We start from the raw sequence: 20,050 nt of genomic DNA on the forward strand, positions 1-20,050 counted from the left end.
TTTTTTTGGTGGGGCCCCCCCCCCCCCCCCCACTTGAATGTGATTATTAGCTGGAGTCCTGGATCCCCCCCCCCCCCTATGAAAAATTTCTAAATACGCCACTGGTTTTTGGGATAGTCGCTGTTCTGATAATAATTATGTAACGAATAAACCGCGAAAAAATTCTAATTTGTCAAAAAGATATTATGGTTTATTATGTAACGCAAAATCGATTAACAATATAATATTATTTATTTATTTATTTGAATTTTTGGTTATCATTGCAAATGTAACGCGAAATAGGCTCCACGAAATCGTCAAGGAAATAATCGATATAATCGAATGACGATTAAGCGATATAACCCATAATTACAATTAATCGATATAAATGTAATTATTGTCTGGTTGTCGCGGCAACTTACTGTAACGGTCAGACAAATTTCAATAAAAAAAAATTTGTGAGTAAAAATATTTCGTGTTCAGCACAAAAACATGCTACCTATACAGTATCTTTAGATGATATCAGCGCACTATTTGTTTTCTCTTTCTAGCCCATAGACAAAACTTTTTTTACGCAGAAACACCATTTTTTTTTCTGTTTTCTAGTAATTTTAGAGTTAAATTGCCTATTACAAAAACGACAGAGAATAATATTTTTGAGGGTATAATGATACAACGATTTGTCTAAATATTGTATCAAAACATATTAAACATCATATTTATAAATTTGCAAACATTTTTTTTTTTTTTATTTTGAAAGCGTCGAATACAAAGTCAAATAATAATAAAATATAAAACCGATATTACATACCCTGAACAGTTTTATCCTCTATAATTTTTGCGATTTACTCTTGGATTAGGTACTCAAAAATCATAAAAAAAAACCAATTTTTAGTGAAAACATTTTATCAATCTTGCGCGTGGGCTGGAGAGAGTAAATATATTGCGCTGACATCCTCTTACACAAACAGGTGAACAATTATTAGGTCTTAAACAGACAATATAATAATGTTAATCGCTATATAGTACACATAATACTGTGAAACTTCCGTGTTATGAAGTCTCAACTAGCAACAATAATGAAAATTCGTTATTTTGTTCTATTGAAGTTTGACGTGTGATGGTGGGCATTAACTATAGTTAAAAAGTTAAAGCTATATTATTTTTAGATTTTTCAATTTAACTAGTTAAATTTAAAAATCATAAATTAATTAAAATCATGTTTAGATTATATTATATGAAACAGCAGAGTATAGTTAAAATGACTTTATTTTTTGATCTCGTCGTTATAATACATTGGTTTCAAATACAAACAAACAAATAAATATTCCTTGGTTTAAATATTTTGATGACACAAACGTGTAATTGCATAAAACATTACAGCTATTATATTATGTTTATGATGTGCAATTAGAAGGCATAGTATGGAATTAATTTTAAAGTAAATAATAATGCCTAAAGTTAAAAATTTTAGAGTTACACAATATCACTATATAAGTATGCGTGTGACCCAAGTGTTAATTAAAAAAAAATGTAATATTTTTTTTTTGAATCGAGTTGAGTTAATCTTTTGCTCTATTGTATTATCTAACTTTAAACTTTCAGAGTTAAATATACTGTTTACAGCTAACTTCTTAGAATTTAACGATCTTAACGTTTACTTAACTGAACTAACTCGAGTTCATACTTCATTTTCTTCGTCCATCTCTGCGTATATTAATATATTATATTATAATCATAGCAGTCACGAGGTTGCTTTTCGCACTGTTAGATATTAAATACGCCTACTGCAGTAAATGTATAGATTATAGGTATACGTATATACCACATTACCACCTATATATGTCTTGTAATATAATATACATAATATGTATTATATCATTGCGTGCCTTTAGAAAAAAATCGTTATCGCGTTGTTACCTATGTATATAGGTATGGCCGTATGGGTTATGTACTGCTAATATAGGTAGACCATGTAGTACGCGGTACAGTCGTATTTTGGGGGGAGGATTTTATTATTACCAGTTTTTAAATTAGCACCCTCATAATTTAGGCAATTTGACATTTATGGTTAATTATATTGTTGTAAATTAATAACGAGAGTACCTATAGGCTATAGTGAGCCATTATTATATATTTTATACATGATTATTGATTGGGGGTGGGAGTTACTTATTGCGTAAACCGTGATCACGAGACTAACGAAAAAAATTGGTGGCTTCGGCCCCCCAGTGTTTTATTGATAACTTGTCCCTGAGTTAGGTGCCTATGTTGTACCTATATCGTTTGAAGGTACCTTCTACAATAACTAACAAGTAAGACCGTCGAAGGGCGGATGACTGGGGCAGTATACAGGGCGTTTATCTTTCACCGAAATAATGTGAATTTATTACAGTCCGTTTCTGTCAAAGATAATTTGGGAACCAATGTTTTTAATTTTGAGCCAATGTGTTTAATGTGCCAAGTATTATTACGTGTAATAGTGCTTTGAAATTTGTAAATAATCATCAAGACCGTAATAATACGACTACAGCAATAATGGTGATAATGTTATATACTGATATGTATATTTATACATACCTAATATTACCTATATATATGATAATTTAAGTAAACAATTTCTTTTAATTATGATGTGATTATTTAAATACTTATTGATTTAATTGTTCATTTATTTGACTTTTGTGTACTTTTATCATTACATTTTAAAATATTTAAAATCTGTTAAGGTTAAATTATACTAAACTGTGATAAAATAATTTTTTTTTTTGTTAATCCAACTATTGTTCAATAATGAAATAGATATCTGTTAGTATTATAATACGTATGGAATTATATACTCAATGATTACCTATAACATTGTTTTAATGTTCTTTAATTCTATACACATAATATTGTTATATTTTATATTTGTTATATTATACATTATTCCCAAACACTATTTAGCTGAAGATTTTTTTAAATATTTACATTTTGTATTTTTGTAACCTAATCGTGAATCGAATTTTATTCGTTTTTGGACAGTTTTTTGGTGGAAAACAGTACAATATCAATGGTAATCTTAATTGTCTTGTTTTACTTTGAAAAAAAGCTCGTTAGTTCGCTTAGAAGTACCTGTCCATTATCTAACGCATAATTAAATTTTTGATTTGGCACATTTTTCAAGTTTATTCTTACTATTTTTTTGTCTTACCGAAAATTCATATTTTTTTAACTTCATTTATTCCAAGGTAGAATTTGTTTTATCGTAATATGTCAACGTACGATTACGAATATAGCACTCACAACTTTTTTTTTATTCGTAATAACATTCAAAGTTTATGTTGTGAGAGGATGTGTGAAGTGACAGGATAAAGGCGGTACAGCTGCACGCGTCTAAGCTTTAATCGTTTATAAAGAAAAAAACTATTGGTTTGATATTCGTTATAATAATATTATGCGCCCTTATCGTAAAGTATCGACATACGCCGAAATGTTTACAAGCATATTCTGCTGTCGTTCAAAAAAAAAAAAGTCAAAACCACTTAGGAACAAATGGTAAAAGATTGGATAAATATGCAAAAAAAAATATAGCGTTTGGATGAATAGCTATCGAAATAAAAACATATTGGCACTTTAAATAACTGTTTTTTAATTATTTATTTTAAAAACGCACCGCCATCGACCGAAATAATGAAAAGCGGCACCGCGCTGTATACCCATTATATAATTATACATAATAATATGGCACGTGCCATTTTCGCCGATGTGGTTGTTCAAAAACCAACGACTATGGAAATAAAAAAGAAACGATAAACCGCCAACTGTACATTATAATAATAATAATAATATCGTGTACGGCTGCATGCGCTTTAGGTATATACTGCTGTCGCCATTGTTAACGCAGGGAACGAAACCAAAACTTTATTCGAACAACGAAAAAAAAAATTCGTGTAGAATATTATTAAAACATTTGCAAAGCGCTCGCCAAACCGACGATAATATACGACTATGATGTTATAAATTATAATATAACTATTATTATTATTACGCATCACATACGAAATTTTTTGCAAACTCTAACTGTGGTGTTGCGTAACGACGACCGGTCCAAGTTCGCACGGGCGTCGGTTTCCCCTCTGCATAATATATTACGATTATATAAATTAAAAAACGCGCAAAATAGCGCCGCTGCAGCCGGCTAGAAGACGAAATCCGGTCTCGATTACAATATTATACTTCGAATGAATGGACTTTGGTTGTCGGAAACAATGTGTCGTTGTACATAGACACTCGGCATACTATACGTATAATATGCATTATAATAACAGCGTAGGCACTTCTTTATGCACCTATTTACCGTAGGTATATATATAATATTATTATTATACACATAAAGTATATAATATATAAGTAGGCATATGGGTGGGTGTGATATTATGATATACCATATATATACTAATTACTATGTATAATAGGATATAGGTTCTATTCTATGTACAATGTACATACTACTTATATATATATATATATATATATATATATATATATATAGAACGCGCCGGTCTACGAAATCCGTATATTATATACCTTTTGGCTTATGTCATGCATAATATATTATATAAAAGTATATTAAATTGTCAATGTTCCAAGTGGCTTAGAACAAGTTGTGGATGGGGCCGGGGTGGATACACAATATATTTTAACATATATTAGGTACCTACTTACATGGTATAATAATATTCGACTAAAAAGTTATCGACAATCTATACCTATTCTATGTGAAAATCTATGACAGTACACTAATCATTAATACATTAATATTATAAATTAACTACCCACACATTATAATAACATAAAATTAATAACAACTATCGTATTTCACTTAGAGAAAATAATATAATATTTTTATTAGGTGGGCATATCTATATAATATTACATTCCCTAGGTATGTCATGTTTATACCGAGTAAATATCACTAGTAAATAAATATTATGCTGATGGAGCTTTTTCCGTTGTTCTTTGAAGCAGAAAGGTCATTCGTATATTTTTGTAGCCTGCAAAAGTGAAATATGTTTGATTTGAATTTAGAAATGGTATCAAATTAAAACAATTTCTTCGTAAAATATTATTCAATATATTTTATTTACTATAGGCATCACCGCCCTTTAATACCTTACCTATAACCCAACCTTTTTGGAAGTCATTGGGAATCGTTCCCTAGAGTCGTGATTTACGGTGTCTTCTGAATTTATGTTTAATAATAATTATTATTAAAAATAAAATCATTTGACCCAGTTCAAATGTATGTCATACCCATCACCCATGTCCTATAATAATTTAAAGTTATCTTGGTCCAATTCACACATCAAGTTTCTCCCTGAAACGCAGCTGTCAAACAGTTACATAATTTTAACAACCCTTCCCACACACACACGTCATACATCATCCCTATAGGTGGACCAATAGCTCGGCGGGTTGGCATCTCCCAGCCAATTTCTACCATTGGATATTATAGATGATAATTTAATAGCACTCGTGTATCACAAGACTTGTTTGACGACGAAGACGTGACCGTCAAAACGCTGTAGCTGTCGGATATCCGTGGGCGCACTGCAACAAACAATACATCTTATTATAATTATATTACATGCTGTCAGAAGTCATAAATTATTGTTTTTTTTTTTTTTTTAACCACAGTATATACAAATCTATCCGACGGCCTACTTTGTCTCGTCATTCTCGGAATTTTAATTTATTTATAAAATGTTGATTGAAATCCACTATACTATATACGGGTTGTGTGGGCGAGATAGGGCTATCGATACCTCCTGGCTCCTAGTCCGGATATCCGCTGTTGGGTCACGCATATACTACACGTCGTTTAAGGTTTTGGGCCTGGCTATTTATTCCTCGATCGCCACCGCATGTCCTGAAAGCACTTGGGTGGTTCGTGTTGGTCGTCATCGCGTCGTATATTGTATATACACGTAATAATATAATACGTATTATGCTTTTGTACTATTGTCCGCGCCACCCAAGACACCGCAGTGCTCTGTGCTCGGAATACGATTTAAAGACGACGGAAACCGTTGATTAGGATTATGCAGTAGGTAGGTATATATTTTATAGCCATATATTAGGAACGCGCGATCGGAATTATAACGACTGCGATGGTAGAACAGACAAAAAACTTCTGCAGCGTGTACAATCAATGGTATAATAATAATATATAATGATGTGAAGGGCTAGTCGTCGGTTCTCGCGAAGCACATTTGCCTATTGTTGGTGCTGGGACACGTCTGCAGACGATCCGCGGGCGACACTTCAGCAGAATTCGTAATTTTTTATTGACCGGCGCACTTTCGTAACGTCAATTCACACGGCCAAACCCGAAAAACGCGTTGCGGGACACACGGGAACACAATTTGACCGATCCTCCGTTTATCGTTTCCAATCCGAATATATGTGTATGACTAATGCATCACGGCATTGTTTCGGCAAACGCACAAGTCAAGGACATTTTTGTCCGACCGAACAATAGTATGAAATCGCCTAATTTTTAAGTAATAAAAAAAAAAATTACCAAGCTAAAATGTTTTTAAAATACGCGTATTTCGTTTGTTGCGTTGTGCAATATTTCCTGTCCACGAGCTAGTGTTATAGTCTGTGTTACAATTAATATTATAGTAATATTACGTTCAATATATTATTTTGAAACTCTTTTTCGATTCATCTGGATTTTTAAGGTTATATATAGGCACCTATACTTATAAATTTCCATTGTGGACTGCAATATAATATGCGGTTTCACTCCATTGGTCGCTAGCACAAACCATCTTGTATACGGCGATGCAATGGCTCTTTACTATACTATAATTATATTATTCCAATGTGCATAGAAGACGACGTTATATTGAGGAAATAAACGTTTATGTATTTGCAAAATGCAACAAAATATATCGTTTTCAAACTACTTAGGTATATGAACGGTAATTACCTATACACGTGTATATTAAATGCGTATATCTTGTAACTTGTAAGTACCTGCTTAGAATATCGTAATATACCTAGGTTGTAGTCACCATGTATACTGGGGAGCTCGAAGCTATTTATTATAATATCATGATAAGTATTGCAATAGTGTGTATATTTTGTTTTTATTAATCAGTTTTTCCTATTGTACACTTGTAACCAATTTTAAATATCGTTTTTTTTTAATTCAAGGTGTCTTACCGTATTTTCGAACTCTTGAATAACTTTTTTTAAATGAATTATTTTTTAATTCCTTGTTATTAAATAAATTATTTCTATATATAGTATGACAACATTTATATCAATTTTTTTTGTGCGATTTAAACTCGTAATTTTTTTTTTTTTACGTTACCTATTTAAAATGCTTACGTATCTGACAATTTGTTTCCCTGAAAATTACAACTTAAATTATTTATTTTCCTAAATTAATTCAAATATTGAGTTTTGTATAACTTTTTGAATTTCAAACAAAATACAAACCATGTATTATTAATTCCAACTGCTGTTAGCTCCATAAATACTTAATTGTAATATACATAATTTGACATTTCATTTTGTTTTTTTAGAAAATAATAAAACTTTAAATTGGATTTATTTTCCAATTAAATTATTTAAATCACACGAAAACTATGTTATATATATAATTTTTTTTTTTTTGGAAACCTGACACGACAATATATATCCTGTATAAATATAATATATATTATACATTTAGGTAGCTGGTTATTATAAAATAGTTACATTATGTATTTTATAATTTGCAGTACTATAATAACACGTGCGTAATTACTATATTATTTTACTTCACCGCAGCGCCGAGGCGATGAAAAATTATAACACCTTGATTATAAATTATTATAACGTAGGTACGCGTCAGATTAATATTAACAATTGTTTAATGATCTCGATAAATTTTATACAAGAGCCGAGGAACGTGCAATTACGACGAAACAGAAATAAGATAGAACGTATCATATTATGATATATTATGTTTAATAATATAATGTATATTATATTATATATATATACCTATTGTATATTATATTCAGCAGTGTCATAGCAGCCTGCAGGAGAGGACACTAGGGGCACGTGCCTTATGCCCTCCCACAGCGTCGATATAAAAATTACAGTTATTTTTTTCATTCCTTCGCACATAAGTATAATAATATCTAATATTATATTATAAATTATTCTGCAATTTACTCACGCACACATTGACGAGAATGAATTATATAAATTCGTATTTACATGTGTAAATGTTGTATACATTTATTTCAATTCTATTGAAAATTCTACATATTATATTATTATATATTATATACTGCAGGGATGGCCTAAATACTTTTGAAATTGTATTTAAATAATGTGTTGAATGAACGCAAAGTACATACATTTGCAACGAATAAATACCTACAATATCATATTATTTTAAAAATAGAAAGCTATATAATTTTTTTTTTGATATTTATGAATATGTAATTATAATTATTACCTACCAATGTAGGTAGTAGTTAACTATATTATTAATAAAATTAGTAACTTTGACGAATAAGTTGACAAATTGCCTTTCAAAATTACTAAACTTGAAAATGATGGTTCAAAAGTTTTGACCTAGTTGGGACATAAATTAACTAGGACGTTGAAAACATGCGTTCAGCCGGGGCCGAGGAACACTTCAAAATTATATTGAAACGAATAAAAAGTTTCTTTATTAATGGTTAGGTTGTGTGTGTGTGCAAAGTGAAAATTAAAATTCGATAAGCATTTAATATTTATTATAGTTTATGTTGTTATTAAAAATACATTATTGAGTAGAAATACAAGATACGAAATACTTCCCTTCATTGTATGTTTATTACTGGTAAAAATGTAATATAGCTCAGATCGAAAAAAATGATTTTTTAACAAGTGTTTGTTTTTCGTCATATTCATTACAACCACTACTATTGTATATTTGTATGACGTGATATCTGAAACTCCGTTATCACACTACACAATACTGCGCCCGTTTAGTTGAGCACCTGCACTTATCTGTAATATATAGGTAATATTACCTACGTATACATTAATTAATATCTCATTATTATTATTACATCATTAATTAATTTTACCTGCAGTATATGCATATGTGTGTAAATATCCATTATGTCATTGTTACCTGTACTGGCGAAATTATATTGTTTGCCCATGTAAGTCGAATAAAAACACGGAAAAGATTTACAAAAGTTTCTACTATTTTCAAACACATCCGGCAGGATACTGCAGATCATTATAATAATATGTATTTAATAACGTAATAAACGACCGGTGTGCTAACCGGCACGAAATCCTGGCAATACGATACCTACAAATACCAGCTATTACCTATAATAGTAGTACACCTACGTTTTAAAATGTGTTTATGTGTCCCAAGACAATTACCGTGCAGATTACCAACTATATCGAAATCGAGAAAGAAGATTAGATCATTACGAAATTACTGTTATTATTATGTTTCGTAAAACGCGTCAACGTATTAGAAATTAGGACGTATAGGTAGGTACATATTATTATGCAGTCGGCAATAATATAATAATTGTTTCATATAATAGGTAGGGGTCTAGTATGTAATCCTACAGTATAGACAGTGCCGTCCTTAAAAACAATTGCGAGGCCCCGTGCGAAAATTACTACCGAGCCCTAACATTAATTTATACTTACAAGTGCCTTTAAAATACTTATATACTTTTTACTATTCACAAATTAATGTATTTAAAATTAACGAGCTTCAGAAGAATTGTTCATATTTCGGTAGAAGCAGAAGAAATGGTGAAGTCTTTGCACTGTAGTACTGTACACCTTAAGAGTCATAGCAGTTACATAATTATTATTTATGGACGATACCATATATATATATATATATATATATCTCCGATAAGAAAATTAAGGCTACGAACAGTGCAAAAAAGCTCTCAGACTTTTTGAAAGCTTACTGTACAAGTGTACCACATGTTTTTGTACTTTTGTCCAACCACGTTTGCCCCATTATTATATATTATCTTTGACCTCGACAGATGAGTATTTACTAACTACAATATATTATATTTATTAAGTATTGCTGTTGTATCTCTCGGAAATTCTCTCGGAAATTCCTATATGAACGTTTTTAATGTTATGAGATTTTCCAATTTTTTTTTCTGAATGCGAGACCCCTCCTAGGGTACTTATACCTACATATTACATATTATAACCACCGATAACTGAACCGACAGAAATCGTTTAAATAACATTATAATATTATAAAATAAAATAATATATTATGTTTTCATCTCTGGACTCAATGTCGGGAATTTTTTTAAATCCCTCTCGATGCCTTCATAGTTTATAACCGGGATCGATACTGTCGTTACGTATATATATGGCACACTGGTGGTTACTATATTCGCGAGATGGTATTACATTCGATCGTTTATTAGTATATACGCCATAACATTATGTAAAATTTCGTCGACTGCGTATATATATTTATATATATCGCAATTATTTTCTCTCCCCTCGCGTGTTTGCAGTGTTCTTGAAAGTCTTATAACGTTCACGTATATCATATATATTTCCAATAAGAAAATTAAGTCTATGAACAGTGCACGTAACAAAAAAAGCTTACTGTACCACAGGATTTGTACTTTTGTCCAACCATGTTTGCCCCATTATTATATATTATATTTGACCTCAGCAGATGAGTATTTACTTACTACAATATATTATATATGTATTAAGTATATTTGCTGTTTTATCTCTATGGAATTCCTTCGGTATTTCTATATAAACGTTTTTAATGTTATGAGATTTTCCAATTTTTTTTGAACACGAGACCCCTCCTAGGTAACTGAACCGATAGAAATCGTTTAAATAACATAAAATACTATAATATAAAATAAAATAATATATTATGTTTTCATCTCTGGACTCGATATCGGGAATTTCTTTTAAATTCCTCTCGATGCCTTTATACCCGGGATCGATATTGTCGTTACCTACGTATATATGGCACACTGACGATGACTATATAGGTACGCGCGGTATAACATTCGATCGTTTATTGGTATATACGCGATGACGTTATGTAAAATTTCGTCGACTGCGTATAGGTATATCGCAATTATTCTCTCTCCCCCGCGCGTTTGCAGTGTTCTTGAAAGCCTTATAACGTTCGCGTATATATCATAATAATATAATATAATATTAAAACACGCGTGCACCTACCTAGTTTGAATATTGCGTAATCGCGATATAAAACGGCGTCCCTATTTGCCAGCTAATCGCGAACCTACCTATGTATAATATACGTGTGACTATATAGTATATGTACGCCACAAAACGCAGATAATGATATACATAATATTTTCTGCGGCTTATAGGTACAGGTATATAGGTATACTGCACGTGGTACATGGACGGCATCAATCGTTCGCATATATTGTAATAATATTATAATATATTGTACGAACGACGGTGTCACAACGCCGGGCGGGCTTTCTTCAAGTCTCTTCGAGATTTAAATTTAATCGAGTTACCGATTATTATTTCGTGCCCTTGGCATCAATATACTTTGGTATACGCGTGTATACCTGTACGCAGGTTAGGTTATAATATAGGTACCCGCGGTGACATTCGCGTGCAGTATCTATGCGATACATTTTCATCGGACCTATATAATATAATATTTTATTTTGTTATTGTAATAATATACGCGTACACGTCATTTGTGCAGTGTACGCGACGCCGCGGCGCAGTTCTCCGGCCGCGACTATTATTGTAATACGTATAATATTCAATATTGGAAACCGCCGAACGATGAAAAATATGTCATAATATAATATACCAGATACCTAGATACCTATATACGATATACCTATATAGTTTACAACGAGATAGTAAAAATGTTTACAGAAACATAAAACCTCCACGCTCGTATTTTTCACGAATATACAATATCTCCGATGAAATATATGTAAACTTATATTTTGGTATATACCTACTTACTTATAATAATAAGCCACACATGTACAGGTATATTCGCCTATATACTATTATACATACACCTTTATGACGTATAATATCTGATGGCTGCTGCGGTATATTTATTTCATATTATTATACATGCGTTGTATTTATTATAATCACAACTACAATATTATTATTATTTTATTCCTCTCGAGGTTATTTTTCACATAGGTGCACTATAATAATAATAATATATACAAGCGATATCCTGCCTGTATGACGTCGTATCGTGTAGAACTTGATATACATATTATATTCGTGTGTAATGAAATACATTTATATTAAATGCTATATAACATAATCATAATATATTATTGTAGTGATTGTGCATTTGTGCATTGGCTCGTAACGGTGCGTAAAGCATAAATCACCTATATACGCCCATAATAGCATTACACGTATTATATTATTTAATTTACGTATTTTTGTTTGTCAGTGTTATACGTCTATGGTATCTATACTTTCAGCATAGAACACGAATTCAAACTATCCGCCTGTCCTACTCTATACGCCTGCCATACCTAATCATTTAATAATAAAGAACTATAGTGAAACCTCTCTATTATAATGTCTAGTGGACACCATACGGGAATTAAAATTTTTTGGCAAACAGAGGTCACACTGTATCTAACACCGCGTTATTTGGTCAAATCAGATTTTATATGAGTTTTTTTATTTCGCCTCGAAATATGTCATTCAAAAATAATCCCTATTATACTAGGAAATAGCTGATACCTATGTATTTATGAATTATGATGCCATTCTGACGTTTACCTACCACTTGTCACTTGAGTCTTGGAGTCTATTAATCTCTATGGTTTTAGATAATAAAACTTTAAATGTATCTCGAAAAATAATTTTATGCACTTGACTACGAATTAATTTTTTTTTTTATTATAAATGCGTTATAATGTGTACCTATTATTTTAATATTGACAGTGACATTAAATCTAATGTACTAATACTAAGCTAACAGTACATAGTGTAATGTGCGCGTCTATAAGAAGTACCTCCATGTAATCATGTGTAATGTGTATATAATAGGTAGTATTGTTAATATTAACAACTCATGTCTGACTACTTATATTAGTTATAAATTGGAATTTTCTGTATCAATTTAATATTTGTAAAACAAATAACAGTATTAAAGTATAGCAAGTGAGTTATGTGCTAACTATAGCTTATTAGCTTTTCAGCTTTAATAATTTAAAGTTTCACTATATTTCCATCGATCAAACTATTCCATTCAGGAATGGTCGGTATCAATATAGCGATGTCGGAGGATGGAATATAAAGAAATGGTTCTCGGAAACTGACAACAAATTTGAGAGAAAAAAAGAGGTTAAAGGACTATTGTCTATTACTATTTTGGTATTGTTTTTCTACCGCGAAAGGGAAATATGTCAAAAAATATGGATAAGAATCATTTCTACCAGTTCTTACCTACTGGCTACTGACTAAATTACAACTCAATATTATGTCCATAAAAGAAACAAAAAAAAAAATAAATTGGCTCTCGATTTTCGCAAGGTTTAAATACATTTATTATTTTTATGTCATATTCTTCCCATCCCCTTAAAATAAACTTATATGCGTCCCTGTTAAAAGATAAAAGACAAGATTTTATGGTACAGTTGGTTCTTTATTTATCATTTCTTCAGCAGTTTAGAAAATACAGTGAATAATCATTAATAAGATATAAAAATGTATTTCAAATTTTATTTGCATGGTATACAGGTATTGTATTCCTGATAAGTGAAATTAAATTATAAACACGGAATATAGATTAATACGATTAAAAGTCTATATGGCACGGAATCACGGACTATGTTGAATTACAATAATTATGAATAATTATTGTCTTTTATATAAAAAAAAAAATGTGATCAAACTATACTTGAAGAAAAATATGTTTTGATTTTGATGAATATGAGGAGGGAAGCCCAGTGAATTTTCTTTTATCAATATTATGTGTTCGATACTTCAGTCTCAACAAAAAATTCAGATAATTTTTCACCAATATATTATATATTTTAAACTATTAAGTATAAGTACTGAAAACTGTACGCAACATTTACAATTAAATGCAATTTGTGTTGGTATTTTTTTTTAAAGAAATGTTTAACTTTGCAATATAAATATAATATAATAAAACAGCTTCCCTGCTCTACTCTAAATGAATAATACACATCTAATACTCTAATACTTTAAATTTATTTAAAATGTAAATGCATATGCAAAACATCGCATAGTACCTACAACTACCTACCATCATTACAACTTCCGTAGTAATCATTCTAGTTACGTTACACTAATTATAATTATATGCATTACTAAAGCATAACGATAATCTATTGTAGTCTGAAAAATATGTCAAACATTGAATATAATATATTTTTGTACAGTTAATAACATTTTGCAAAATATTCGTTTCATATAGCCATATATAGGTAGTACTGATACTGATACTGGGGATAAATAATAGAAATTATTATTATTACTATTATTATTATTACTATTATTATTATTATCATCCCGGTAATAATAATCATAACAATAATTGTGTAAATAAATATTGTTCAATTTATTTAATTACCTATTAGTAAAAGATAATATTTAACTAATTTATTTATTTTTTATTTTTATTTTTAGATCCAGAATACTCCTCCGAACATGTCGGTAAGTCACAAACATTATTATATTTGTTAAATAACTAATAATATGTTAAAATTAATTGGGTATAATATTTTTATTATATTTAGTACCTACCTAAAACTATGTTATTCATATATAACAAAATTTTAATCTTCTTATAGGTACTAAACATTATTGTATTTCTATACGACGATATTTTATACACCTATGTGATCATTGATCAATGTCAGTTTTGATGCGTTTTACAATATTAAACAAATATTTTTAATAAAAACAAATTGGTATATAAATGTTACATAATTCAGTCGACATGACGTGAATTTGTGGATGTAAAAAAGTTATTACATAACCTAGTTAACTAGTTTTTCATTATTTAAACAAAAGTTAAATCATGAAAAATAAAAATGAATGTAAATAATATTTTTATGCTAAATCTTCTCAATTCTTCTCAATTCTATCAATCATTAATTGTATATTTGTCTTCTGATTTGATTAAGTCAACGTAATAATCAACTATGTATCATTACATCACATTGTATAAATGTAATAAAAATTAAATAGCACAATTATTTATATTGTACAATATTGTGGACAATTCTAATAGTTATATATAAAACTTAAATTAATTATATAAGATTAGTAGATAAAGTTCTTTACCAAAAAGTAAAAATTAAAATAAAGTTTTAAAGTTAATTAAATATACGAATTTATTTGTAAGTGGCTGACTTTATGTCAGTGCCACAACTTGCAGCAACTATATCGGGAGGGTTGATTCGATCACGGGGGCACCCAATATTAAATGACACTAGGGAGTTCTGCAGGCCAAACTAATAAAAGCTTATTTCCGCATTTGATTACAAATTTCACAAAAAATATCTAAATCACAATATTTTGATAGGTAGGTATATGAAAAAAAAAAATTTCACGAAATACGATCCAATGCGTTAAATGTTCTTAAACGAAAAATTAAAATTATCAAGGGCACAATGTGGAAATGTATAATATACAAAGACGAGTATATTATCTCCTATCTGAAATCTGAATTAGTGTGCTATTCTATAGATAGTGAATAGTCACTGATGTATTGGTTAAATAATTCATGGGTGTCCGGCGTATATACTATCAACGCCTTTTTTACGTATAGGTATAAGTGACACACATGTACCTGCTACCTTTATAAATCAAAAAACTTTTGCAACAAAAAAATCTTTAAAATATAAATAAAATATGTTTAGGTAATATGTATACTAATTAAAAGTTAATAGTAGTACATGTGTATGTATAATATGATATATTAATAGAAAATTAAAACTTGACAATTAAATACTATATAGTCCTTTAATTTGAAAAAAATGCGTATATATTGATTTGTATCATGAAGTATAATATTAGAATCTTATTAATCAACAATTGATCGACCACAAATGTTTTTTTTTTTACTATAGGATAAGCGTGGAAGACTAATAAAAACATAAATTAAGGCTCCTTCATTAACTGAAATTACATTGGAGTCCCAGTTTGTCTAGTTGCGACACTGCTTATAATCTAGTGTATTCATAAATCATGCCTTGTAATGTTTTTGGTTGCATTTGACGTGTTTACAAACATATTTTTAATAATCAGTATATTAAGTATATATTATGTACATCAAAACATAACGCAAATGTATTTATATTATTTCTTGTAGGGAATTACAAATCTGTTAAATCTGAACACTCAAACTTTCAATTGGGGATTTCTATGACGCAGGTTGCAGGTTAAAAAAACAATTATCTTTGATTTAATTTGTTATTATCCCCAATACCTATGTCAATTATGTTTACATATAATATTAACTATATATACTGTTTAGCTTTTATAGACTACACAAATTGATACAACTTAATATTTACACTAATAATAATATACTAATAATATACACTTAACACAAGCATGACGTTTAGATTTTTTTAGATTGCGTATAAAATTAATTGGCAAACGTAAATTAACACATAATATCCATAGCTGCTTTTACCTAGTTTGAAGTATAGGCACCTATATACTGTATTTGACGATCAATAATCTTTATGTTTATACTCGAAAAGACTTAAATGTATATAACTTCGTTATAACTCATTAGTCATTACTATATTATATACAAAGCAAATCAGTATTCATTACCTATATCACGGAAAAAATACTATCCCATCATTTATACCGGAAAAAAATTATATTTTTTAAGCCAATGATTAATTTATAAAATTATATTTAATTTGGTTTTTGATCAGGCATCTATAACATAAAACCTATTAAGATTTATATATCTACACGGCTACACAAATGTTTAAAATTGAAATATATATTGACACTTTTTCATGAAATAATTTAATGATAATATTTTTTATTCAAACAGATAATATAAATGAATACTTACTTAAACTTATGACATAACTTATTAGTTATAATTTAACATAATAAGAAATATTATTTACCCCTCTACGTCATTAGCTAGAGTAGTAACACAGTAGCTATTTACAAAAAAAAAATAGGTAATTGTAAATAACAACAAAGGATAACTTTTTAAATCGTACCTAATACTAGAATAAACACCGCGATTTAAATAGTTATTGTAGTTATAGATAGTAATTACTAAGATTAATGATCTAAAACGCCATCAATTTTTTGTATGTATTAAGTATGAATAAATATAAACATCAAATTAATATAATAAATGCTTCAGTATACAGTTATACGCATCAGAATATTATGATTTATTCCTACTCAAAAGTCTTTGGTTATTAAGTACCTATTGACCTACTGAATATTATATTTTAAATAATCGTCTAATATTTTTGGTTAAAATATTTATATTATGCAAATTTATTAATTATTATTCATCTGTAGTTCGATCTACATAATATAACTTATAAGTATAAATACAGCTATGATATTGTATTTTAAATTTTAAAAAATAATGTCACATATATGGAATTTGGATAACAGTAATATTTAATTTGAATACAATTTATATGACATATGTAGAACAGGTCACACTGCAAAAAAAAATAATAATTGTAGGTAATTTTATTTCAAAATCAAATGTCATTTTTAAATTACCTATAATACAAGTACATTGCAGATAAGTAGGTAGGTAGTTAAATTATTTCTAATGCCCTTTGATTGGAATCTTATTAGGTAGGTATTGCAATTGTATTCGAAGCATTTTAAACTAACCATAATAATATATAAATACTTAAATATTTGCTTTTTAGCCTATCCAATTATAATAATCAGCTTTTTTTTTAATGATTGTTCAAGCTTATAGTCATTATACTCAATTTTACTATCACTTTAAACGATAAAAAACAATTAATGAGTAATTGAATATTCCAGACAATCTATATTTTCTATAATTGAACAATGACAAAAGATAATTATTGCATACACATAATTATAGTTCGTGGTATTACGAATATCATTATTCAGCCCCATATATTGTATAACTCTTCATTAGGCGATAAAATGTCAACCAAAAGTAATCATGATAATTATATATTAAAATTATAATACCCAGGTATACAAATAAGTAACTAATTATTGAAAGTATTATAAAATTGTATTTTAGAAGAGACTAACTAAGCTAGTTTTGTTTTATTGAAGCTTGTGGTGTAATAATAATGCATTCAATTTATTATACTCATATACCTATTGGTTTTAGTCAAAACGTTTAAAGTTCTAATTAGTAATTTATAATTTATTTTTATTTTTATGTAAAGCACCTAAATGTATTGGGTTTATCAATTAAACATGTACTTTATTTATTTTTCTTTCTAGATACTCTCACGTTCATCGATAACTTATAACATTTTTGTGAACCATTATATTTTATTCTTTGCCCTTTGGCCATAGAAGACGTAATCATTTATTGTAAACTGCATACAATAATCTATAAAGCAATTATATTAATATGTATAACGATATTATGTTTTGTGTTGGTAAAAAGTTAGTTTCTATTTTTTTTTTTTGGAAACTTTACATTATGTAATTGTAAATTATAATTGGCTTGACTCCCCTCCCTCCCTCCAAAAAAAAAAAATGATTATTTTATACAAATTGTTAAGATCTCAAAGCGTATAATAACACATTTTTTCTATAGTTTTATTAGTAAATAATTATTTTAATGATTTGTTTCAAGTTTTTAATACGATACATTACACAAACACTATAGTATTATACTATAACACAATAATGTGATTTTCATTAAATTTACGATAGATATTTTGGCGAATAATGATAGATATAATGACACTATCACTATGGCAAAAATTAACCCGTCTTATTCGGGGACGGTAATCATAATAGAATAACCAACGTGGATACTTCTGCAATAAAATACTAGTCTGCCAAAATTTTTATCAAATCTCCATCTACACTAACGGCACTATAAAAGATTAATAAATCGTCTGTATGCGGATATTCTAATCTTCTGATTGCGAACCTGACTTACAATAATCTCCCTGAAAATCCACCTTGTCACTTAAAGAGGAAATGGTGAAGATGCCTCATGAGGAGTTAATCAAGCAGAACTTAAACTAGTCACTGGAATTCTGTCAATGGACGATAGCTTTTACACTCGCAGTAAATTTATGAAAAAAATTGTTTATAACATATGCTTATAATTGTAGGTACGTAATTTTCTATACGGATTGTAGGTAGGTGCCTACCTACTCGTATATTTATATTTAAAACTTTAATATTTTGCTGAAATTAAATGTAATAATTATTTTTTATTACCTAACTACAATGTATTGTTTGTTCGTTTTCGTAAAGGTATTTAATTACTTATTATTAAAAAATAATTTTACTGCGTATGTTGTGATTTATTGCAGTTTTAGGATGAATTTATTTAAACTCATTGATTATCAATAGTTAAACTGACCAACCTACCTACTATTTGTAATGATACATATGCATAGAGCATGTTACAAATTATTGCATGGTTGCATAAAACATGTACCTACCTATACCTAATGCAACGACCACATTACTAATCATTACTTTATACTTTGATATTAATTTCAATAATTAACACGTGATAAAAGTGATAAAACGTCAATAATATAAGATATTAACACTGAACAGGTTGCCAATCGATCCAGTATATTTGATATTCAGAATTGAAAGAATTTCTTTGATGTGGACGGTACGCATCGAAACGTGCATTACCTAATATCTACATTTGTTAACAAAATGACATCGATATAATTCACACCGTTTTCATCTAAACCTAATTCGTGTACATAATATATGTATAAATATGTATACAAGTATGCATATATCATTATTTACTTCTAATACAGTATAGGTACCTACCTAAGTA

At 28.9% G+C, this 20,050-nt stretch overlaps 1 protein-coding gene across 3 annotated transcripts in view; it reads left to right on the top strand.

Moving 5' to 3' along the window:
- The window catches only part of LOC100575429, a 134,763-nt gene that overhangs the window by 82,601 nt on the left and 32,112 nt on the right, over nucleotides 1-20,050 (top strand). For all 3 annotated transcript variants that reach the window (XM_003243801.3, XM_008183838.3, XM_029490725.1), the window contains one exon: nucleotides 14,689-14,715. In XM_003243801.3, the coding sequence (XP_003243849.1) occupies nucleotides 14,689-14,715 (27 nt within the window). The remainder of the gene's footprint in view (nucleotides 1-14,688; nucleotides 14,716-20,050) is intronic.

This window comes from Acyrthosiphon pisum, chromosome A2 (assembly GCF_005508785.2).
Source record: "Acyrthosiphon pisum isolate AL4f chromosome A2, pea_aphid_22Mar2018_4r6ur, whole genome shotgun sequence".
NCBI lineage: Eukaryota > Metazoa > Arthropoda > Insecta > Hemiptera > Aphididae > Acyrthosiphon > Acyrthosiphon pisum.